Here is a 26,713-nt window from a genome sequence, read left to right as displayed (position 1 = left end):
GCCTACTGCACACCTATGAATGTATGAACATGGCATCTATCATTCTCATGATACCCCTGACAAGACATGGGAAAGATTCAGTGGTATCTAAAATCTCCTTTGTCCCAGCATCAACACCCCTTTATCTTTTCAAATCCCAGTGCTGGGGTTTGTCAGAAGAGAAATCTTTTGGTGGAGACAACAGATATTCCTAAATCCAGGTCTTCTCCCTCTCTGCTCCAAAACATTTAGTCATCCAAGTTGTTGTGCTAAAAGTCTTTTGTGTTGGAGTTATCAAAAACTTGTTTAACCACAATCTTTCTAAACTTGTGCATTTAATCAAAATATTCTGTTATTTTCTCTTTAGCTCCCTGCAGTTGCTCCTCCTCTTGTTCTGAGGGATTCTCCTTATTCTATAATACTTTAACTTTTGATGGCCCCCTTTCCTCTCAACCATACCAAATTCCTCTGTATTTACCAGTTTTGAAAGCAAAGTAGTGGCGTGCCACAAATTGCATAGTGGCCCCTTCAGTTCCTGATTTTATTTATTTATTTATTTATTTATTTTTAAGTTTAAGTTGTTGCTGATGCCAGCTTCATGATGCAAACTGCCAATCTGTCAAAAATCTGAGGGCTGATTGATATAATTCCTATGGTATGTATGTGTGGAAGGATGGGAGCACATTCAAAGCCGAAAAGACTATCATTCTACAGCACACAGTACACCTACACTGCAAAAGGTTCTTCATCTGCCAGTGCAACCCCAGCCAATTATTAAGGAAACATTTGCCTCAAGATAAAAGAAATGTGACATTCCAGTAGAATGAGTAAACAAGAAGCACGTACAATGGACGTAGAGTGCTAAAAATATGTTGCTAAATTTGAGACCACAAATTTGAGACCATGCACGAACTCTACAGCTGCCTTGAAAGGGCCCTTTCATTCTACACCTTCTACCTATATAGTTTATATCAGTGTTGAATGTTTTGGTCTGTAAACATCCATTGAAACGAAGTTTTGTTGTTTAAGTATTTTAAGTCCTTTGCTAAAACTTCATTTTACTTCCTGCAATGCAGGAACCCAATGACATTTCCAGCAAAGAACCATTAGATTACATCATGGCCCGGAGAGGAGCGCAACTTCTGTATTGCCTTTTGACAACATGAAGCTGGAAGGAATTGACTAATTTTAGTAAAGTCTATTTCAATTTACTGGTCATCTCAGGAAATTATGTGTGTAAGGCATGTCTGTCATTTTTATTTTCCATGCATTTCCTTATACATTTTACTTTTAAGAAAATGTGGTACTATTATTGTTCTCATCATAATCAGTAGTAAACCGTAGGCTTAAAGCAATTTGCTCTTTGACCAAAAGTAATGTATTAAAATTCACTTGACATTAAACCTGTCCTGCTACTACATAAGGCTTTTATCTTGTTGATGGAGGACGTTCATGGCCACGTGATGACTCCATTCTCCAATGAGAATGCGCGGCGCTTTAGTTTGAACACAAGTGCGAGGTTAAGTAGGCAGTTGAGAATTGTCTTATTTGTAAAGTCTGTAGAGTTTTTTTGACAGGTTAATTGTGTGCCGTATAGGCAGTAAACATTTAGTGTCCCATAACTAGATATATTATTCTGATAAATATGGTGATGAATTTAAATATCGCTAAGTGTCTGAAGAAAGCAGATTCTGAATGACTGGCTGTTGTTTTATTGTTTGCATCTAATTATTGTGTAAACCCTACCCTGCAACAAGTTTATTATGCAGTATGTGGCATTCACATTCTTTGTATTTAATTTGTTGTTGTGTTATCTCTGTTTTAGTCCATCCTGGGCAGTGGCTAAATGTGTCTGTTTGGATCAGTCCAACGATTTGTTTAAAGTTCAGTAATAACAATAATTCTGATGGACAGAAGATAGGGACAGGGAATAATAGAATGGTATGAGTAAGAGAAACTGCTGTGGTTCAAAAGGTGTTTGCAAGTTTGTTGAGAACTGTTGTTGGTAGATGGTTCAGTAGCTATCTAGGCTAGTAGCTATCTAAACTTACATGGGGAATAAAGTGGCAAAAGGGATATAGAATTGAATCAGTATTCTCTGAAAATGCTGTGTACCTAAAATGATACCTATCTAATATTAGGTTTGCTTGAAATCAAGACACCTTCAGATGGATGTTAAAGAAAATGCATACTCATACCTCTCAACCTGGAAACATCAAAAATCTGGACAGAGGTCCATGAAAATAGGTACAAATCTGTATGCTGATTAACATAAAATTTGTATGTATAATTATGTAACCCCACCCACTCTAATGGAATTGTGGGATACCAAATTTCAAACATAAACTGAAGAACAGATGACCAAAATATGGCCCCAGAGTAAACCCTGTAGTAAATAGTAACAATTTATTTTTTGAAATGTGTAGCAATGATGTTCACTGGGAAGGGAGATGATAATGAATCTTAGGATTTTGTTTTTGTTGACTTGCAGTGTGTGGGTTTTGTGGTAAAAGTAGGGCCTTTTATGGTAGGCAATATTCTAATCGTAGCAAAAGAATATTATTGCTTGCTAGGTCCTCCAAAAGTCATTCTCCATGGCCTACTGATCAGTGGCATAGCTAGAGTTTGTGTCACCCGGGGCTGTCTTTGAGTTTGCCACCCTTCCCCCCTCACAAAATCATAGTCGAATGGGGGCCTCCATACATAGCCCTCTCCCCTGCAGCTATTCCAATATCCCATTACTTGGCTATTTTGACCCATTTGCCATAAACACTGTAATGTGCATACTACTTTACTTCTACAATGATTATTCGGAGCATTTAAAACATTTATTTTATAGCACGAAAACCAGTAGACATCTGCTAAACAAAGCAGTATAGTCTCACAATGAAAATACACTTAGCATTAAAACTTCTCTGCCCTTAAAACTCACATTCATTGAAACCGCATTGAAACCCACATTCAAAGAAAATGCATCTGGCCAGATGCAGATAAAGATTACCTTTGGTCTGTTTTCAAATTATAGGCCCCTTGCACATGAAGCATACATGTGTTCTTTGATACACCTTCCTGATTGTATTAAATTATATTCGTTGTATAATACAGCACACTTGTTAGAGCACGTTCTAAATTTATGGTTTTGAACATTTTTCCAGTAAGCAATGAAACAAAATGCATGAACCAATAATGGCAAGACTGCCCAGTTCAGAACATTTCCATCATAAAAGTCTACTCAAATGTCTGCAATCCACCAGTATCAGTAAATATGCACAATCTTTGCAGAAGTAAAAGTCATCTAAATAATTCCACATTAAAGAGATCTGTAACTAATGAAGAGTTTGCTGCTAACAAACCACTTTATATTTTATTGTTTCATCTACAAATAAAGTGCCTGTTACCCTGGTGGATTAAATTGCCTGTGTTACATTAATAAAAAAATGATAAGCTAGTAATATTGCAATCGGGAATGGATGGCAAACTGTTAGGTTCATAGTTACTAGGTATCTCTGCCAAAGAGGATATTCTCAGGACTGCAGCATCCACCTCCTTTGAAAGTACAACACAGTACAGTACCAGCAATCTATCTGTATACTGTGGGAATAGAACCCACAACCTTCTGCATCAAAAGCAAGTATACTGCCTGTTGTGTTACTAACAGCATACCTGGCTGGAGTTTGCGTGCACTGCCTGATCTGAGGAACGTTAAAGTTAAAATTAAGCAGTATAAAGTAAAATATTCACCAAGGCACCAAAGTTCACTTCAGACAGAATCAACAGGTACCACCAAGGATCAAATACCAGCAGTTTTCTTTGAAAACACAACTTTAATGAAAATCAACAAAAAACACATACACTCCAGGCATTAACGTCTCCTATCCAATACGTTTTTGTTTGCAAGTTACTTCATCAGATGCGGACAAACTTATGAACCATTCCTTTTATACTCCCTCTACTTGGTAAATTGAATCAATTACCCAATGAAATAAAAATGTTAATTGGCAATTAATACAGAATACAATAAATTTAAAGTGACTATGTGCATATACAACCTTCTCTGAATGAGAAGTACATATACCACCATTTTACTTGTTAAAAACCATGTTACCCAAGTACCTCTATCTAAAAATTAATATTTTATGTTAAATCCTTCATAAATTAATATAAAATCATGTGCTTTAAAACTGGTTTAAAACAATTGCATATAAAGTATAGAAAATTATCTTAAAGCTCCCTCTAGTGTCCATTTGTTAATAACACTGAACTCTGAGCATAAATTTACATTGTGACTTGGCATCAACATCTATGTACAAATAAATATAATCCTACTAAAATTATGTTTAAAACGGTTTCCATCATAAAATTTCTAAAATATTGTTATATGAATACACATATAAATACATAATATAAACATTGTTATAAAAGTTAAAAAGTCATGTACATATTGCAAAAAATCTAACCAAACATGATTTTATTGCATTTTTAAACAATACCACTGAAGTCTTCGAAGAAGAATATACGAACATATGTATGAAATCCAGATTCACAAAGACACTAATGCCCTATTTAAGCACAAACAAAAATGCAGTGAAGCTTATTAACAAGTTTTTTGTCCTTGAGCAGGTAAAAATGGATGGAAGGGGTGGTCTATGGGAAGAAACCATAGAATATAAAGAGTTATGGTGGCAGATCACCCTCCAAGCAAACAAATTTCCTGGACTCAATTGCCCTGTGCTTAAATTAAGGGCGGTGAAACTGTAATAATGGGTTGAAACCGAAGAAAATGTTTGGTTAGATTTTTGCAATATCTACATGACTTTTTAACTTTTATAACATTTTTTATATTATGTATTTATATGTGTATTCATATAACAATATTTTAGAAATGTCATGATGGAAACCGTTTTAAACATAATTTTAGTAGGATTATATTTATTTGTACATAGATGTTGATGCCAAGTCACAGTGTAAATTTATGCTCAGAGTTCAGTGTTATTAACAAATGGACACTAGAGGGAGCTTTAAGATAATTTTCTATACTTTATATGCAATTGTTTTAAACAAGTTTTAAAAGTTTTAAAGTACATGATTTTATATTAATTTATGAAGGATTTTTATGAAGGTTTTTAACAAGTAAAATGGTGGTACATGTACTTCTCATTCAGAGAAGGTTGTATATGCACATAGTCACTTTAAATTCATTGTATTCTGTATTAATTGCCAATTAGCATTTTTCTTTCATTGGTTAATTGATTCAATTCACCAAGTAGAGGGAGTATAAAAGGAATGGTTCATAAGTCTGTCCGCATCTGATGAAGTAACTTGCAAATGAAAACATATTGGATAGGAGACATTAATGCCTGGAGTGTATGGATTTTTTGTTGATTTCCATTAAAGCTGTGTTTTCAAAGAAAACTGCGGTATTCGATCCTTGGTGGTACTTGTGGATTCTGTTTAAAATTAAGCAGTAATGAATGCCTCGGCAGCTGAATTCTGACATTATCCACACTGCGTGAGATGAAATCAGCCATAAGCCATAACTTAAAAAAAAAACAAAAAAATGGGAAATTTAGAAATTAAAGGGACCACGCAGGAGTTTGTGGCACCCCAATATTTTGACCTCAAAACTGGCATTTACCAAGGAATTCAGTACGGTTGAGAAGTGTGTGCATACTCCATTTAAAATTAATATCTAAGCAATAGTGTACTACTGTACCTTGTTTATTTCATTTGAGTTAGTATGTGCTTTGGGGGGGGGGGGTTATACGTCTGTAAAGTACAAAATGTACCTTTTTGTATAGACAGAGCCAAAGTCCATTTCTGGTAAGAAAGGCTCATAGGATTTCTGATGTTTGAGCAAGGTCCACAGTGACGAGATAAGAACATATACTACAGATGATTTTTATTGTTACAGATAGTAGTCAGAGTGGCAGCCTATTACAACTCCAGTTAAGTAGCCTCAAGTTGTGTGCAGCCACTTCTGTTTAGTAGTTCATTTTAAATATTTCAAGTAGAAAGTGGCATGCAAAGTAAGATTAAAAAAAGACTTCCCTACCAAAGCTGCAGTGTGAAATGGAAGACATTACAACTTGTCAGACATCACTGGAGGAGTTGCAATTCATTGATTGTTCTTTCTGTAGAAAAGCACTATCCTTGCAGTTTCCAGTATAGAGCTAGCATTAATTTGATTCACTGTTTTTATGAGCAAAGAGTTATCCTATATAAGTAAAGGTGATGAATATGGTCTCCCACATGGGGGTACAGGTAAGTACACTTGCCCTCATAAAAAAAAAATGTTTTTCATATGGATAAAGACGGTCTGTCATGTTCATGTGGTTGTGGCTTCATCCAGATATAACTAAAGGAAGCATAAAATGAAACCATGAAAGTTTTTGCTTTTTGATTACAATCTTAAGTAATAGCTAGGAATATGGACAGAATATATAAGGGAAACAGTCCTTATTGAAATGTTTATATTTTGTTTAATATTTTGTCTGTTCTTTAGTTGGAGTGGGCAGGATTACATAATTATGTATGCAAATTTTGTTAATCAGTGTGCAGACTTTTGGCCAGTTGTACCCCTACTTTTCATGGGCCTTTGCCTAGATTTTTGATGTTTCCAGGTTGAGAGGTACAACGGCCCCTGTAAATAATTCCTATTACTTCTTAATCCTATCTCTTTCTTTTTTGTTGCTACCTTATTTTAAACTCCATTTTCATTTTACCCCACTCACACTCTCTTCCAAAGAATCTTCATTCTTCCCTTGCAACTGTTGAATAATTTCCACTCTCATTTCTTCAATTCCACTAACAGTTAAGTAAGAGTGCCGATGTTTAATTTTTACTTTATTACCCTGTATTTTATCCTTGTTTTTACTGGTGCATCATCTGAAATAGTTATTGGATGTGTGTTGAGGCTTTCAATTAAATGCACATGCTGTTGTGAAATATAATTTCTTTCCAGTCTAGCTATATATATCATATGTGTACCTTGGGCAGTAATATGTAAATTCTATCTTGAGTTCCTGTTATTGAATTCACGTCTTGTATACCAAATATTTTCATAAATTTCTTCAGAAAATCACCCCCATTTTATTATATTTTCCATTCTAGGTCCCCCTGATACATTCTCACCATTGCAAGTCAAGTTCCAGTCTCCACCTATAAATAATGTTTCCTACTGAATGGTTATTATTTCTCCTGAAATTACCTTAAGCTCCATAATCGTAGATTTAGATGGAATACAAGTACATGCTAAAGTAAACTTCCTCCCTGCTAGTAACCCCTGGCTACCACATATCTGCTGCTGTTTTTCTTTCTCATTATTGGTGTCCCTGTAGCAGTCGGTGTTATCACTCCCCTTTTCATTTCTTCCAGATATTCTGCGGAATGTCCAGCCTGAAATCCTTTTTGACAGATTCACATGTTCTGTTGACAAACTGTAATTTCTGGTTTAAAGGCTTAACACCTTAATTGTGTTTCAGGGCCATAATAATTTTCTACACAAGTCCGCACTCCATCAACGTCTGAGACTTTCTCTGATAACCATAGTGCAGAGAGCATCTTCTTTTTTATGTTTAAAAGCTACAGATCTGACTAATAACAGTTGGGACAGTCTGGTGTTCTGTGCTATGGTGAGGAACACCCTTTGAGTTCTTTCTAAATTAGTGCCACATTCAGGGAAATTGGTTCATTCTTGAATCTTACTCTTTTCCTATAAATGGTACAGTCTAACCCATTCATTTTTTCTGAAATCTAAAGTTTTCTTTGCCTGTATCTGTACTCCAGGTTGACCAGTATTAATTCAGTCAGCTCCAGCCTGACCAAAGTTCCATCTAACTGCTGCTTAAGTATTTCAATCTTTGATTTACATGCAAGCATTTGATTGGAATACTCTGGAACTGTTTCTTCTATCTTCCTGATTATAGTGTCCATTTTGGTTGTGTACTCAATACCAAACCATTTTTTTTTTAATTTTGGCCACCTGAATGTTTTATTGAGGCTCTGTATGTGGTGAAAGTTCCAGAGAGAAAATGCTGTCCACATGCTCTTGCATGTGTGATAATGTTGCAGCTATTCACGGCATTGCTTCAGGATTCCCCCTTACTAAGTTTTCCTTTTTTTTTATTTTCCTTATGCACTTACAATGGAAAGATTCAACAAATTTCTCTTGCAAGACTTGAACTGAAAAGCATGTTTGCCAATTAACTGCAACAACCACAGAACACTGGGTGAGGTGGGGAGCTTCTCAAAAGCAGTTATAACTTGTGGTTGCCATTGCCAGAAGTCCTCATAATTTTATTATATTTTAGTATTGTTTTCCTTCCATTTCTTTTTATTTGCCGTGTCTTTTCCCTCTTTCATATTTCCATAATTCTTTATACCTTACATATAACATTTCCCCCATTATTTGCAACACTGTCTCCCTTTTTTACTTTCTTTATTACCTAGAAAAATGCTTAGGTGCCAAGTACATTATAGGATTTAACAGCCCCTCCTTATTGTATGTCGCCCTTCTTTTCAAAGGATTCAGTCTTGATTCCCAAATGAAAATTAAATTCTAACTTCTGTTTCTGAACTTTAGCTGGAAACATGTACACCCACCTTTAAATGGGTTAGTTTTCTTAATACGTAAGTATTTGACAATATGCACTTTTTGTTAAATAATAGATTAAAGCGTTAGCACTATGATAGCATTTTTATTGCTTCCAGAATTATTTTCCACAGTTATATTACATTCTCATACTCTTAGAATATCACTTCTAATGCACTTATTTTCTTGCTAGTGTACTATATTCCATTGATTGTCTTAGTTTCTCCAAACCTTTTGCTTTTTGCCGTATTTGATTGTAACCCAGCTTTCTTTAAAAATTCTACCACTTCACTTCTACATATTTTATTTTTCACCACTATCACAGAATCATATGCATATGACAGACAGATTGGTATTATAACTCCTTTTCCAGTCTGCCATTTTGCTTATTTTATTTCACACACACGTTTCAGCTATTGCATTCATTAGCAGAACATATATTTAATGGACATCCTTGTTTAACTCCTCTCCTAATTATTTTTTTGCCATCCATACATTTGCCATAATTTCACACATGACATTTTATAGCATGTTTTTGTAGCATTCAAACTTTTTCTCCTATCCCATATGTCTTTAGAATATTCTAAATTGCTTCATGACTAATTTTTCAAAAACCTTTGCCACATCACATCACTAGCCTTGACTATTTTTTTTCAAAAGCCTTTGCCACATCACATCACTAGCCTTGCATCTAATTTTCTTAGAAAATCATAGCTGTTGATTCTTTTTCTATTTACATTACCTTTACCTCTCTTTCCCCTTAATTTTGAAAGCTCTTTATCCTATGACTTCATTCAGCACCTTCTGCAGATTTTTTTTGTATTATTTTCATAAATATTTTGTAATTTGTATTTCCCAATATTATTGGACTCCAATTTTATTTTTTACTTTTTTCATATAAACTTTATTCTTCCACATATCTCTTCATCTATTATTCCTTTCTATGTCCATTCGTTTAATATTTTATGGAATATTAATTTATTATCCTCATCCATCCTCTTTATAATACTCATAACCTAATACTAATTCCTGTGCTGATTCTTCCCCTCCACCTTTTATTGTGTCTTCCATTTATTTCATAGTACTCTGTTTTTAGTATAGATTTTTTACAATCTAGACTTCATCTTATATTACTTCCTTTTAATGCAGTCTTCCCACAAACATTTTCACAATGTCCATTATTCATCTCTGCTTATATCTAATATTTCCTTGTACATCAAACATTGTATCCAGTCCACCTCCTATCTTTACCTTTTCAAAAAAATCTTTGTCTAAACAACATATTTTTTTCTGTTTTTTTTTTTCATTCTGCTGTATTTATCTTATTCTATCATCATTGTTCCATTTCTTCTTTGTGTGTGCTTTTTTTATATATATAATGTCATTATATACTGTCCTAGTCCTTTGCGTCCCTGTTTTTTCTGCATTCAAACTATTTTCTTTTATTTTTCTTTAAGCACTCCCGAATGTTTATTTTCACAATGCACTCTGTCATATGCTGTTCCCATAAAATCTTGACTTCCCTTTTCATCTCATCTCTTGTAGAAATCTCTTCAGTCAGTCATTTTATTCCCTTCCATTCCGTTATTGTTTCTCTGTCCTCCGTTTTCTAGCCCGTACCACTGTCTGGTCTGAAGGCTCCATTATTTCTACCTTTCCTGTTATTTCTCATATCTTTTGAATGTGTCACATAAACTATTTTAGTTGTAAAAGTTCCCCTTGTATATCTCCATTCTCAGTTTTTACTCTTATTACTTTAATATTTTCTGTTATTTTCCCCTCTCCTTTCACAAATTGCAATTCAAGTCTCCCATCATAATAACTGGCATGATTATTTGGACATAGTTTTCAAGTTCCTCAGACATCTTTTTCTTCTCTGTCATATTGGTGTATGCATAAACTAAAATTATCCTCTCGTATCTCTCTCTCTCCCTTATCACATACCACTAGTTTTCCAGGTACTACTACCGTCATATCCAATGTCTTTACCTCTTCACTTCAGAAATATATATATTTTTTTAACACACATCACTCCTCACTGACCATATAATTTTTACCTAGTGTTGCCTTAATTCTTTTCCTTTTTACTTCCTTCATACGCATGCTCGTATCTGACAAACATATAACCTCCATACTTATTTTTACACCAGTTAGTCAGTATTGTACTTCTAATATAATTTCAAATGCTATTACATTTAGTGCAAATATTCCTAAGTCACTAAGTCATCTCTTTCCTTTTTTTCCATATCTATTTACAGATTGTACTTGTGTTTTCTTTTCCATCTGTGTACCCTCCAGTCAGTTGCTTTACCCTCATTTTCTTCTTATTTTTCTCCTGTCTCAAATTCTCCCCTTCCCTTCTTCACTTTGTAGTACTGCATATATTTTTATCTTGCAATGTAATGTTTTCTCTTTGTAAAACATTTCCTGACTCATTCCTATCATCCTTAACAGTAGTTACATTTACTTCTTTCCTTAGCTTCACCATAATAATTTCGCAACCAGTATAGTCTATTATAATCAAATTTTCTTGCATCTGATATATTCTTTTTTTCTAACCTTTCTAAGCATAGGATGGTCAAACAAAAATGTCCAAATGCCTTGCATTTTCTATACTTAGGGAAAATAGTGTTTTTTGTGGTATGTCCCTTAACCCCACGCTAATCACACAATATTTTATTACAGTCTTGCACCAAATACCTCTCATCCCCACAAAATTTATGCTTTTGGGTGACCCCAATACATCACAGTTCCCGGTTTCCAAATCATAGTTATCACATTTGAAATATGCTGCATTTTCAATCAAGCACATCCAGTGTCATGCATACCTCACACCCTTGTCAAAACTTTTCTTTTATCATACATTTTTCAGCATCCTGCAGCTTATTACAAACAGACAAAAAAGTATTTTACTCGAGTTCCTTTATGTCTGATGTTTTGAATTGTACATGTATTGGCTTTACTAACTGCAGTTCCAAGTTCAGAAAATGTACTCATTCCATGGTGCCAATGTCATAATTCTGTCTACTTCATTCAGAATTTTTTTCAAGTAAAGTAAAAGTTTCAGTAGTAACCTCACAAAAGTCTTCTGTTCTAAAGTATATTAATGCCTTTATGTCCTGCACTTTAAAGCCCCAAAGGTAAAATAAAACTGTTCAAAATTTCATACCTGTTAATAGTGTCACTATTCTTTGTTTTGGTTCTTCCCACCAGTCTTCTCGTCTGGTTTTGTTATCCTGGCATCAGTCCTTGTCCTCTTTCAGCTTTAATCACAGCATCTTTCTTGCCTTTGTTTACTATTTCTGCATATGAAAAAGGTTTTTTTACTGCTCGCAGCAACACCCACCAGGGGCATACTTTTAAAAACAGTTGCTTCACTGGCCAAACATACCCCTTTCAGCACCTTCCAGTAATCCAGCTCCTTTTGCTGATTTATCTGGCAGCACCTCCTCAGTTACCTGTTCCAGCATGCGCTCCACCATAGTATCCCAGTTTACTTCCTCATCATCGTTGGTTTAACCTCAGTCCATCATGTCCATGTCCTAGCATGCGCTCCACCGTAGTGTTCCAGTTTACTTCCTCATTATCGTGGGTTTAACCTCAGTCCATCATGTTCATGTCCTAGCATGCGCTCCACCATAGTGTTCCAGTTTACTTCCTCATCATCGTTTAACCTCAGTCCATCATGTCCATGTCCTAGCACACACTCCAACATAGTGTTCCAGTTTACTTCCTCATTATCGTTGGTTTAACCTCAGTCCATCATGTCCATGTCCTAGCATGTGCTCCACCATAGTATCCCAGTTTACTTCCTCATTATCATGGGTTTAACGTCAGTCCATCATGTCCATGTCCTAGCATGTGCTCCAACATAGTGTTCCAGTTTACTTCCTCACCATCATTGGTTTAACCTCAGTACATCATGTCCATGATATCCTTCTAGGTGAAGGTAAAATTCTGCTTATGGCTACTTTCCTGCCTTGGGCATGCATCTGAGAGCTCCATTGTGTTCCTTTTTTGTAGTCAAGGGAAGTATTTCGTAGATCATTTACTTCCACGCTTGCTATGACTGTGTCATACATGTACTTGTTGCGCAAGAGGCATGCATGAGGTTGTGAATCCTGGCCCCTGATAGTCAACTAACCATGACCCTTTCCTTGCTCAGTTTGGTAAGTGATGCATCAGTGTATCTCAAAATGGAGTCTTCTGTAACTAGGATGTTGACTTGGGTGGAGTTTTGCCTTATGGGTTTTTGAGTAGAGACAAAGAGGTATAGATGCATGTTTCATGGTGGGTGCTATCTTATTGTTTGTGAAGTTTCTAAGGGTACTTGTCTCTTTGGTTGCATTTGGGTGGTTTTTGCAGTTTAGGTAGGTAGGTTACTTCTAAGAGCCTGAACATATGGTCTACGTGATAAATCTATAGCTTGTTTCTTGCCTTATTACTCTTTATACTACAGATTATTTTTTTGTTAGAGAATCATACAACTTGTTAAATTCATTGTCTCTGTTCTTTAGGTCAGTAAAGTGTGCAGATGTAGTCTTTGTATGACTTTGTACTGTTGGAAAGAGCAAATATTTGACAAATGGCAAATTCTTTCTTGGCTTTCACTGTTGTAAACTTATTTGTGAATACTACTGTTTTGTCTTTTTTTTCTTCATCAGGGAAATTAAAACAGTTTCATACCTTGTAGATTTTCCACCAGCATCTAGGAATGCTGGATACTGAAATTTAGATTTTTCATCTAATTAATTTCTAGTGAGAAAACTTTTGGATTCAAAGCTACCAGTTTACAGAAAAGGTTTCCCTATTGCAGTATGGTTCATCTCCCAGGCCCATGCTTACACTTATCAAGGGTGTCAGAACTTGTCAGAGATTTGGGATGCATGGCTAGGCTTAAAAAGGCCCTTGTGGTCATTAGCCTTTTAAATACCTATGAACCTATGAACCTATACAAGTATTCCAGAAGAGTGGTGAGCAGTATTCCTGTAGCTTCAAGCACAAAGACTCTGAACGTCAAGTATATTTCTTCACAGCTGTAGATGTGAACTTTTTAAGTTCTGACAGATATTTTCACCACTGACACCATGTTACATCAGGTGACTTAAGTGACAAATGGATGAGATATGTGGTATAAACTCCATGAGGTCTGCATTGCAAACTGAATTACTTGCAATTTCTACATACCATATGACATGCAGATCACTTTTGCTAGATCATTAACATTTAAAGGTGTGTGCATGCCATCGTGAACATTGTCATCAGTGCATGAAACCTCACTCAAAGGTCTCATGAGATTTGTTCCAGTCTTCAACCAGGGAGGTTGGATCCCCTCTTTGTTGGGCCCCTGGTTTGTTGGGCTGTGCCCACCCTTCCAGGATCTGGGGGAACTGAGAGATGTTGAAAGTAATCTGCTTGTGCTGAAGCAGCAGCTGTCCATGGAAATAAAAGTAGCTGGTACCTGTTTGGTCAGATGGTTCCAGACATGAGTTGCTGTACCTCCTGTCTAGTTGGGGACATATCTTGCTGTCTGCCCTAGGTGAGGAGCAGGATGAGAACTTAACTATGTATTGGTAGCCCCACTTGGTACAGCTTCGCTGCTCATTCTTCAGGGAGATCCTCCCCTGAAGATTTTCAACATCTGATTTCACAGGCATAGGAATATAGCAGCTGTATCATCATTAATTCCATTCCTAGTAGCTCTGCCTCCCAGTTGTCCTGATGAAATGGGACTTGTGGGAATGACTAGAGGCCCCCACCCCCATTTCTTCCTACCGTCTGTTAAGGTGGTTTTGTTTCAGTGTGGTAGTTCACTTGTTTCTGGAGGGAATGTAGAAATGAGGAAGTTCTTTACTCATGGAAGTGCAGTGCTTCTGCATGGATTTCCCATGGAGCACAGGCACTGGGTTAGAAGGCGGTTTGGCCCAGGGGGCTGGGGGGAATGAGAGACATACTGTCTACTTCACACTGGGGGAATGGATTGGATTTCTGGTGCCACTGGGCACTTTGCCTATTGGCAGTGTTGTTCACTTAAGTAAGAATAGCACCATTACTTGCTTGATCTGCTATTGGTACACTCGATCACAGTTGTCAGCCACAGGGCTCCCTTTCTTGGCAACCTTCCCTTTTTTAGTTTGCAGCCAGGCCTTAAGTGTTTACCCTTCTGTCTGTCCTTTATGTGGTTCTTTGGATTCTTCTGCTTGCATAATTTTGCTCCATGTGAATCAACAACCACAGGACTCATCAAAGAGGGTTCTTGATTTTAAATGCAACTGACACATTGTTGCTGTACCCGTTATCGACAAAGATGACCCTGTTGACTGGTAAGGAGTACTTCCCTCCTTTTTTCTTACACCGGCCATTTTTTTTCAGTTAACCTTGGCTTTTGGAGTTCCTGTAAAGTATTGAAGCATGTACTTGTGTATCCGGTATTAGTAGTAAGGGTGCTAAATTGTGATTGTTTTCTTGGTTTGCATGGTGGTACTCACTCATGGGAAGGGAGTGAGTTCATGGGTATTAGGGGAAAGCACATTTATATAGCTAATGAGTGTTATTTGTTTAGCATATATCTTCCCAAATAAGAGTTTTCCTCAGAATCTGAGAATGGCTGGAAAAACATGATGAATTGTTACACGTGGAGTGGATAATTCACCTGTAGAAACCAGCAGTGAGATGTTCTCTTTGTGAATCAAATAAATGTTATTTCTACTGATTTTCTAAAAGTTCTATACTCTGAGCATAGGCTTGTACTTAACTTGGAAAAAGAATGCTAATAATTATTAGCATATGGCTTTCTTCACAATGATAATGTGCATAGAAAATTACAGAGGAACACAAAGATTCCTGATTTTTATAAGCTAAAATACTTCACCTTTTTATTACCATTACGCTTGTTACACTTTAAACTTAACACTGATATATACTGCACAAATTCTGTTGTATTACTGTATACATGCTGAGTAAACATCTGCAGATCCTGTAAAAGATTCACAGGTTTTAAATGCGTAAAAGATCAGTTCACTGCAAAAAAAAATGATTAAATAGCACAGCGTATGTGTGCAAGACTGCAGTCTATACCTTTTTTTTTAATTAAGCATAATAATGGCTTATAACACTGCGTGTATATTTTGCTTATGTGTCCCGTTTATCCGAGTACCTCGAATTTTGCTGGTTTGTACATGGGTTTCACACATGACAGCATCATACAGCTGCGTATTCAGAATGTCTGTGCTGCTGCTTTTCTCGGTAATTAAGAACAGTAATGAATATGTATAATCTAGCCCTTCACTTCCATTGTTATGTAAAACTCTCCTTACCTCTGTAAGGAATGTTGAAACAAGTTTTGCAGAGTCCATTCTTCGGTGAAAAACATTAACAGGATTGACTTAATCATGTTTGGGAAGCAGTCTTCTCATTAATCATTGTTTTTTTTTTTTCTCTCTTTTGATATTCTTATTTGTAGACTCTGTTTGAAGGGATGAATCAGATAGATCAGTTCCTAACAGTAAAATGCCATAAGTAGCTTACAGGTTCCTTCCAAAAATGTTTTCTTTAGGTTTCTTGCCAGGGTATTCCAGACCATTTATTTTTGTACTATCTAGTGAGGTTTTCCTTAAAGTACTGAGCCTCTTTAAAACTTGCAGTTTCTTACTTTACCTATACAACAGATGAGTTAATAATATCCCCTTTTCTTTCTGTGTCACTTCTTTATTTTTATTGGAATAGTTAATTATTTCTATATTGTCTGCTCGGAGCTCTGTGGAATACCTAAATCTTAGTCATGATTTCTAAAACAAGTATTTACTGTTTAGCAGTTTTTACCTCCTAAATGTGCATGTGGATTTGTGTGATATCAGTTTCTGATAGTTATGTAATATCCTGACTAGTAAGTGTTTAGCCATTTAGTCTCTTTTTTTTTCCACATTTTGTGAGAGAATAGCCTGTAGAATGTTATGCCAGACTGTGTACAGTGGACAAAGGATATGGCTCAGCGGGTTGAATCTATTATTGAGAATGAAGACTACAGATCCCTTTTCTTCACTCTTTCAAAGTTTTCTGCTCTTTGATTACCTTTCAGAGTGATATTTTTGTGGTATGATCATCATCTGTCATTGCCAGTCTTGCATAGTGTGATTTTTGTGCTACTACAGCTCATCCTGTCAAGCCGGTCTTTCTTACTTATTCCATAGTGAGTAACTGAGTACATACAGTGATATTTGCTTCATTTGTTTTGCTTCCATAATCTGCTGGTGGACCTAAGTACCACTACTGTCGGAGGTCATACAGTCACTTTAATTTCATCTGGTTTGATTCCCAGTTTGCAAAGTCCAGTAAGTAGTTTTAAGTCATTAGTGGACGTGATCACTACTGCTGTCTTCTGATTAAAACACTTGATAGGGTTGACTTCTTATTTAATTCTGCCAAAGACTTAGGGTGCTTCTTTTCAGTGCTCATTGTGATTCTGACTTAATGTTGGAGATAGGATTACTTCACAATAGTCATGGCGACTTTTTTGTTCTGTTCCTCAAATGAATGTTGCTTTTTCTTCACACCATTGTTGCCTTATAAACAGTGTGTAGGTTCTCACATGACTTCATTGGAGTCATTTGTTTGTGTTATTTGAGCGTTTTACAGATGTCAGTACTTTCTTGAGGCAATTCTTCTTCTTCAAGATCTACCCACATAATTTCTAACATTTCACTTCTTTGTCACGCTCTGGATCACTTTCACAGCCTCTTTGCTGCATATAGTTTACCAGGCAAGTTTTTTCCCCCTTCTTCACAGCTTGTTAGGTTTTAAAGGGCATACAACACACAAAGTCCACCATTCCAGTAGGGAAACAGCCAAATTAAGCCATATCCATGTGGGGTTTACTGTCAGTCTGCGGACACCTGTTGCTCAGCTTTTTAGTTGCTGGACGGCCCCAACTGCATGGCCTGAGCTGAATCATGAAAATACCTAAATTAAAGTTGTGTCTGTGGTGTTGTGATGCAGAGGGATGGAGCCCTGACTTAAAACTAGGTGACCTAGATTCAGTTAGTGGATCTAGACCCTACATGATATTTGGGGGGGGGGGGGGTAGAAAAGTACAGCAGTTTTGCTAGGTCATATTTCCCTGGTGAAGGGACAGGATCTTTATCAAGGGCCACAGGCCATGTTTGAGACAAGGTTCTCCAACACTGCTAGAGCAGAGACATGCAGCAGCAGAAGATCATCCATGGTCTTTCCCACAGAGAGGGATTGAGGGTAGGACATAATAAAAATTCTGAATTGGCCAAGGATGACTGCTTACCGCAGTTATTTCAGCCAGCCAGCAAGTGGGTGGGGATTAACGAATCAGAAGGGAGTGGTGAAGTAGTACCAGTAAGCTTTAAAAATGATACAGTTTAAGCTATAGCTGAGTAAGAAGAATGATTATTTTACCTTGAATGCCATCCATACTTTTTTTTGTTTTTGTGAAGGATTACATTTTAGGAGGGGTGCCCTTTATTTAACAGTTCCTGTGTTCACTGCTCCTAGTTTGTCACCACACATGCCATTCCTTGCATTACTTATTTCCTTTGTCTTTAACTTTTATATACTGAACAACAGTCAAGCGTCTTCCTACATGATTTTTTGAACCCTGTTCTCTACCATCTTTTGCTTTTCCTGCTTCCACAAAGACAATAGTAGTAGAACTACTTAAAGGATTTTTGACTGGAAGTCTGTGTACTTAAAGATTTTTCGACTGGAAACAGACTGCCTGCCTTGTTTGGGTTTCTTTCAAATACTTAGTAATGCTGTATAATATTTCAAATTATATGTTTTTTTTTTACTTAAGACAAGTTTAAGTTCGTTGCTTCTACTACTACTATTGTCTGATCTGATTAATATACAGTGATTGACTAGAGGTTTATGGACTGAAAATCTTCCACACAGAGAAGTTTCTTACACTGTTTTATATTTTAATGATGAAGACAGTTTAAAAACAGGTGCATATGTGAAGCCATGTATGAAGCATTCTTATTTGAATAGAAAGAATCCACTTCGTATGCTTATAAATATTCTGAAAGGGCAATTTTTATGAGTTGCACACCTGACAAGTGATAAGGGGTTGATTGAGGCTTTTGATAGATTACAACAGGAATTTACTAGAAAAGGTTGTAGTGTTAGTGAAAAAATGAAAGGCATTTGTATGATTAAGGACCATACCATCTTTTAATGAAAGAGTAGTTAGATTGCGTACTCTATTTGTTATTGCTTATATGACTACCATCAACTTATTCTATAAGTATTAATTCTGTATGTGACATCATTAAAAAAGTAAATGGTAATTGATAGACTACATAAGCTGGTAGGTAACACATACCCAGGTTCACTTTTAAAAATAGATTGCATGCACTACTCAGTGCACAGGGAGTGATTAGATTGCACAATGCAGAGTTGTGTATGTAGTGTTTGTCAATATATTGAATGAATTTATTCATTCTGTAACTAAGTAAAAGTGTAATTTTCAACTGTACACTGACTGTATTACTAAGAATATAGTGTATCTAGAATGTATGAAATTTATGAAAAAGACCAGAAGAACTTTAAGAAATCAGATAAGTAAGCATATATATGATGTTAAAAAATTTAACCGTAGTAAAAGACTAGCGAAGCATATTAAGGAGAGTGATGCTACTCATGTCTTTAAGTTCATGGTTCTTTAATTTATTAATGACAGTTTGTGTGTAGGTGATGTAAGGAAAAAAAACAGGAACTGGAGATATGGAGAATGGTGAATTACTAGCCTGCATGTAGTAGGTTGATATGGGCTGAATGACATGATTAGTTTAAAGCCTATTTTGAAACGGAGACCTTTAAAGCATTTATATTAGTGGTCGTGTGCTTGATATTCAGTTTTCTTGTTTTAAGTATTTATATTGTGCATTTGTAATGTGTTTTAACATAAAAAAATGCCTTGAGCATAAAAGCACTTATTTGTTTTGTTATTTTTAATGAAAGATTAACTTTAATTTAATTAAGATTAACCAAAGCTTTTGGTTTCCAGACTTTCCTTTCTTTTAGGAATTTAAGTTAATACGTTGTAAACCAATAGGTCTCAACCTCTTGAGAGGCCACTGTGGAACACCGACTCTAGCAATGTGTGACAAATGGTCAAAATGTGGGACACCCTATTTTTGCATTGCTTAAAAATGCACCATTTCAATGGGATCTACTTCAAGTGGGCTTTCTGACAGAAGTCTTAAGTTAGTGAACACTGTACATTTGTAAAATTCAGTAATAGGCACGTGTCAGTAAATAAAACAAAGTCAGGAGAAACCATTGCTAAAATCCAGTAACACAAAATGACTGCATACCTTAACAGTATCTGCATAACAAGTTAGGAATCATAAAACAATTTGGACAGAAAAAAAAACAGCAAGATAAATAAAGCAATGGTGGGAAACACATACTGGAAAAATAATTAGAAGGATATCAAGAGAAGAACAGAATGATCATAGAAAGCAACTACAAAGGAGCTCAGAGTCTAGATTACATGGTGTGCAGAAGGTAGCTTGAAGAAATCAATACAAAATAGATATTAAGGAATCTAAACAAATTCATAGGGAAGCAGAGAAGATGCAGTGAAACGACTTTGACACATCAAGCAAAGCAAACAGCAATGAGAGACAACAGCCTGGCATAAAAACACCTTAAAGCCAGGCAGGGTCTGGGGGAAAGGCAGAAACCTCACCTAAAGGGCCAGTCAGGCAAACAGGTAAAAGGCTGATCTAAAAGCACTTCAATGCTGGGAGCAGTTGGTCAGCTGAATAGGTGAAAGGCTGCACTGATGACACTTGCAGATAATACCTGAAGGGAGTGAAGGTTCAGAAAGTATACCAGGATAGTAGTATATATAAACAGCGAAAGATTCTTTGAAAAGCATTATACTATTAGCCTTGCAAGAAGAGAGAAAGTGTACAATGTTCACTCTGTTATAAGTGAAAAATATTTACATACTGCAATACAGTTCTGTAAGAACACTCTCCATAAGTACATTCGTTACTCCACTGCCATGAAACAGAGCTCTGAACTCAACAACACTTATGATTGTAATTTGTGGCATTACCAAGGAAGCATATACATACTAAATTATAAAAGAAAAAAAATGTAAACGTTTCATTGCTCAACAGCCCTACCTAGAAATCTGCAGCATTACATGTTCTAGCAACTATTAAAACCCCTGTGAAGTTAAATAATATACAGCAGCGCTAGAAGTTAACACAAACTGTAATGAAACAGGAAGCATGCAGTAGCAAAGTGAGTAAGTGACACCATTTTATAAAGACATGGATGACCGTATAATTTTTATACTATTGAAGTTACTAGAGAGCTACTAAAACTAGTAGCGGCACACAATTGACCACAATTTTTTCCTCCTGATTGGCTGTCTTTGCTTCAGGAGCAGTTACTTGATTGGCTGATATACCGCATGCTGATTGGCTGTAATTGTGGTAAATGAGCAAGTCAAAAACTGCAAAGAGGAGCAGCGGGCTAAATCAATCACAAATGCGGAGCGTTCCACACAATACGGAGGGCTTGGCTGCTCAGTGTGAATCTGTTATTTTTAATTTAAGTAGAACTTCGTTTTAGTGTCCCCTTTCTTGCATAAACAGACTGCAGTTCACTGTCTTAATTTTTATTTTAATTCCTCTCTATTTCCTTTTTGTAGATGTGATAATTGGCTTGGCAGTATGTGGCTGCCTTCTTTTCCTGCTGATCATACTGCTGTTCGTCCTTCTATGCCGTACAAAGTCCAAGTCTTCTGGCTACCAGCATGTTGGAAATGAAATTGATGAATGTGCATGACATTCACTTCAGCCTGTTCTTCTCCACCCAGTGAATTCCTTCGAAAGTGAGACTCATCCTGTACCCCTGACTGAGAAGCACTTTCTGGAAAGAATGGCACTTTAATTTGGACAGAAATTACATTTTTTTCTGTAAATAAATTTTGAACCTAGATTGTGGAACTGTACAGTTCACTGGATGTCCTCATCACTGAAAAATGCTTCATATTGGGGGTGTTTTTGGAGATTTTTTTTAAATCATGCAGAAGATTAACTTATCTGTCTTATGTCAATTGTGCAATGTCCTGAATTTCAGACATTGAAAGCTTTCCAGGTGGGTTATTTAACTCTTACTTATAGAGTGCCTGTGACCATCATAAAACTCCACTAGCCAGGACGTGAACTAGGTCACAGCTTTGCATTCCTGGTTGTAATTTGACTCTTCCTAATTATGGTAATGAGGTCAACTCACTTGTTTTTAATTAGACTTGAATAGTATTTAAACTCATTTGTGTATGCATAGGGGTGATTTTTAAAAACAAGGCATGAATTCATGCCGTTTTTGTATATCAGCCAGTTGTACAAAATGTGTTAAGATAAATCGACACAGTGTAAATCAGAACTGTTACCGTTGATATTGCTGTGATTTATATGCATTCAGTCAGACACTGGACATATTAGCTTTCCAGTTAGGATGTTTATCCTTGCTTTATGCAAGAGCTAAGTGGTCTGCATTTTTTGAAACATTACTCCCTCACTATTGTTGGTTGTGCACGGGTACATTAAATGCAGTAACCTGAACATGCTGGAGGCTGAAGTAAGACTAGTAGGCATTTTCTGAAGGTAAGCAGTTCTCCAGCTTCACTTGTACTCTCTCTTAGAAAGTGAGGCATCTGTATTTTTAGAAATTAAGAACTAAGGGGAGAGGAAGATGTAGCATACAGTATACAACAATGTAATCTAAACATGCTGTCTGTAAATCATTGGTGGCTGTAATAGAGTAGACCACATCTTGTATGATGAGTGGGCTTCATTATCCTCCGAAAAATCTGGGCATTTATCATCAGTAGGAAAAGAGGAGATGCCTAAAGTTTATGAGAAAATGAGCCATATAGAAGATGAATTACCTGAGGCTCAGTTGAATACTTTCTAGTCAGCTTAAGATTGTTAATAATTGAAGAAAACATCAGTGTAGGACATATTGTGGCAGATGAACTGGTCAGTAAGCATGCCAGGAACCTCTCCTGGGTTTCTGATGCATGTTATAATAGCTAAATGCCTAAATGTTTCTGATGATCTATTCTATACAAGTTAAAAGGATGCACTACCCTTTTCTAGGGCTTAATTATTTTATGCAAAGTACATGCTGTGTTGTGCTCCAGACCCGGGGCAGCACATGACTGCTACTGTAGGAAATTGAGTTGACATATCATGGTCACATGAGCTTGCAGCTTCAGCAGTACTGTTTATTGCACATACAGGAAATTTTTTTTTTTTTCATCCAAAGGATAATAATGTGCCTAGAGAAATGATTGTCCATAACACTTTCTACTATACTTGACTATTAGTCCCATGAGCAGCTCATAACGATATGCAAGCAACAGTATTAGAAGAAAGGTATAAATTTCATCACAGACAAGTTCTGGTCTATGGAATCAGGTCACTTAAAGAATGGATATGTAGATGGATTGAACTGAACATCATCTCATTTACATTTTTTCTGTTTTGGCAGGGTAGACGTTTTAAGGTTAAAGCAGTGAAAACCTGCATTTTCTCAAACTTTTATTTTGTATTGTTGGTCTGTTTCTTTGTTTCACAGATACTTGTAGTGAAGTTCTGCAAGACATCTCTTGCTTCTCAGTACATCAGTTAAAGAACAGAATCCGATAGGCATTTCCTTTTTTATTTTTTTTTTCTTATTTGTGCTTATTTTAGTAGCTTCTGTCATTCAGTTGCTGTGGCAAGAGAACAGCCCACTCCTGCTCCACCTCTGAAACTTCTTTCCTTAGCTGCCACTTGGGGGTGGACTACACAAGTTATCTGTCATACCAGTACATCAGTGGAGAGAGTTTAACTGTCCATTTGTCAACATACCTCAGGAGTGCATCCTACATACCACTATGCAATACTGACCCTTGCTTTGCTTTTTCTAGGAGGTAAACAAAATGTAATCAAATTGCAGTAACCCAGGATAACAAGACCAGCATGTGGCCACTCAAACACATCATCTCCACCACCTTCTGTGATGCCCAGGTCAGTGATCAGATGTAGGTCACCAGAATCACACACACTGGAGTAAAACCATTGCAGTACTGTAGCTGATTTCAGAGCTGTATCTTTTTTAGTTGAAGATTACACAGTTTTAGGGAAACAAGGTTGGCACCTAACATTCTGGATCATACTAGCTTGGGACAGATGGGAACAACAGACCTAGACTGGCATAATGCCTTGCAACCCATTTTTCAGCAGAGTATTTTTATTTTTCTGATTTTAAAGGAATGAATATGTAGTGATATCAACAGAGTATGCAGACTGAGCAGTGCAGAGAGATAAAGCCTTAACTGCTTCCTACAGACTGAGGTTCAAGTTGCAGGCTTAGTTGCTGGAGGAGCCAGTTATTTTGGAGGAGGGGTGATCAGCCAGCACAGGGTTCACTCCTTTTGGTGAGAGAGGGAATGGTTTTGTTTTGCTGCTTAAGTGCAGCCTGCTGGAATGCCAAGTAACAGACTCAAGCAGTAAGGACTGAACAGGTGCAACTTCCTAAGGAATGCATGAATACTACTGAACACACAGGTAAGCAAGAATGCTGTTGTGCACTTTGGGGATGACACTGTAGGTGTGTGCATCTACAGTGTATCAGAGGAAAGAGGTAGTAGGATGAGTAGAAGGGAAAATTAGAAAACTTGGAGTGAGCTGTGGATGCCTGCTTTTGGTTCTCCTCCCCCCAAACAGAAAAAATGTGTAGTCATAAGTAGAGGGTTATAAAAGGCTGATTCTCCCTGGAAAGAGATAACCCCCATGGATTGATGTAAATTATTGAGGCTTCGCTGGATAGAAAAATATATATGGGTCCCCTAGGTCCTGGAATTAGATGATAAAAGACTGGTGAAGGGCCATAAATATTAAACATCTGTCAGAACTTGTGCACTAATGGCAATGCAGTGATCTGTCAGGTTTACTGGGCTTCACAAGACATAGAGTAACTCATATTCCAGTAACTTTTAACTTTCTCCCTGTTTAGCTACTTGCATTTCATTTGCTTGCAGTTGAACATCCTTTGTATTCATTTCAAGAGACTAGAATAAACAGACTGTGACTGAAAATATATGTCCTGGAGTTTGTGTGATCTTGGAGACTGTATATGTATAGTGCAGAAGAGTGAAGGCAAGACATTCCCCCATACATCATGGGTACAGGGGCTTGGCTCCCTGCAAAAAAAATGTTTTAAATGTGCTACTAATCACAACTATCCCATGATTTAGGTGATCAGCACTGAGTTGGTAAAACTTGGTGTTCAAGTTAATAAAGTTAGCCCATAAATTCTTTGTCATCAAAGGAAGGAGAGTTGTCCATAGGATACACATCCCCCTCGTGTTTTACCCTTGAACATGGAGTCATTACCCAACCCAGGTCATTAATGTTGCAGGTTGACACCACAGTTTTGTTGTTGTAGGCCGGTCTAGATTGTACAGTTTTAAGTGATGTTGATGAAGTATAGCTGTGGTTCAGTGCATGTTCTGCTTCAAACTCTGGAGTTAATCCAAAATGTGGTCTACATCTTGAACTGTTTTGGAACAGTTTGACTTCTAGATACACACATGATATTTCTGAAGTAATGCAGGAAATAGTTTACATTTCAAATGGAAAGAAAGAAGGTATGTCTATATCCATTCCTGAAGTAAAAGTATCTTTTGAAATAAAGGTATTAACCAGTAAAATATAACTTTAGAGCTTCCAGAGTCACTTTGGTATGTGGTTTGCTTTATTAGGGGGTTTCCATGTTTTTTTTTTTTTTTTTTTTTTTTTTTTTTTGAGAACTTGGAGAGTGTTTACATGTTGATAGAGTTTTTATGTACTGACTTAATGGTAAAGGGTGTGTACTGTATGGGGAAGGATTTATTATTAGTTTAAGGGGGTTCATTACTAGAAACAAAAATTTCTAATATTTGTTAGAGACACTACAAAGACATCACAGTAAAAGTCTCTCAGCAGGCAATACAAAATTTGAAGCAGAATATATTGGAACTGATGTTGAAAAGAAAATGAAATGGAAAATTTGTAAGTAGTAAGAATTATTTGCTGTGTGACCGCATACAATTAATGACACAAAATGCAAAATAACACATCACAGAATGAAAATTCAATGAAGATGTACACAATTGGAGTTGAAGTACATTCCTCAGGAAAAGTGGAGAGAGACCTTGGCTTAATTATTTCAGGCATCTTAAAAGTGGAAAAAAATGAGAACATTCTTGTGTTCATAGGGAGAAATGTCACTAGCAGAAACAGGAATGTCTTTCACCCACAAAAAATGTACTTGATATAAAGACTTGCTTAGAAAATATCTGGCTTATTCCAATGAAATTAAAAGTTACCTATGCTTTAAAAGAATTGACTTTGTTTTTCCTAAGCAGATATTTTTATCCATTTAAGCTCTTTTGTTGTGGTCAGCTCTTGATGCTTGTCATTAAAAGGCATTAAAACGTATTTATGACAAAAACTTGTACATCTGCATCCATCTGATAATATCTAATTGTAACAGGCTTTTGTTTTATCCATAACATGGCAGGTATTGTGACAGTGGAAGCTTGTATTGCTTAAAATAATATGAATACTGTGGGACTGATTAGTAAGTGACTTCTGGATAATGGTGAATACTGTTTGATTAGCAAGCAACTTCCTGGGCAATGGTGAAATCCCAAAAATGAAGCATGTTTACAGAGAGCAGTGCAAAAATTTGGCTAGCATTACAGATTTAAAAACCTGACTAGAAAACATCTATTAGTTCATTGTGGTCTTGCAGTTTGCTGCATGTTTGAGAGAGGGTTTACCTGTAAGAGGTGAAACTTGTGGAAATTTAAGTTTCTTTTAGGTAATAATACACGGACATTTCAAAATGTCTCACACAGTGAACACATATTCAGATATTCTAGTAGACTTTAGATACATGACTGGTCACTGGCTTATGTTTTATCCAGTAAATTGATCTGCTGCCATTAAGTGGTCAGTCTGATTTTTAAGTGGTGCTGTCTTTACATAATGTCCAGCAACTGTTCATTTGCTACCTTTGCTATAGCAACATGAGGCTTCACCTTCAAGATTTCAGCATCTG

The 26,713-nt window shown here is 36.4% G+C and overlaps 1 protein-coding gene across 3 annotated transcripts in view; it reads left to right on the top strand.

Moving 5' to 3' along the window:
• ACP2 (acid phosphatase 2, lysosomal) overlaps window positions 1-26,107 on the top strand; it is a 658,601-nt gene extending 632,494 nt beyond the window's left edge. For all 3 annotated transcript variants that reach the window (XM_044082703.1, XM_044082705.1, XM_044082704.1), the window contains one exon: window positions 21,267-26,107. In XM_044082703.1, the coding sequence (XP_043938638.1) occupies window positions 21,267-21,403 (137 nt within the window). In that variant the 3' untranslated portion in view covers window positions 21,404-26,107. The remainder of the gene's footprint in view (window positions 1-21,266) is intronic.
• Window positions 26,108-26,713: the final 606 nt, after the last annotated feature.

The sequence above is a fragment of the Protopterus annectens genome, chromosome 9.part0 (genome assembly GCF_019279795.1).
Source record: "Protopterus annectens isolate FY-2018-M chromosome 9.part0, PAN1.0, whole genome shotgun sequence".
Lineage (NCBI taxonomy): Eukaryota > Metazoa > Chordata > Ceratodontiformes > Protopteridae > Protopterus > Protopterus annectens.
Note: the sequence above shows the minus strand (reverse complement) of the source record. Positions and strands in the feature narration are given on the sequence as shown.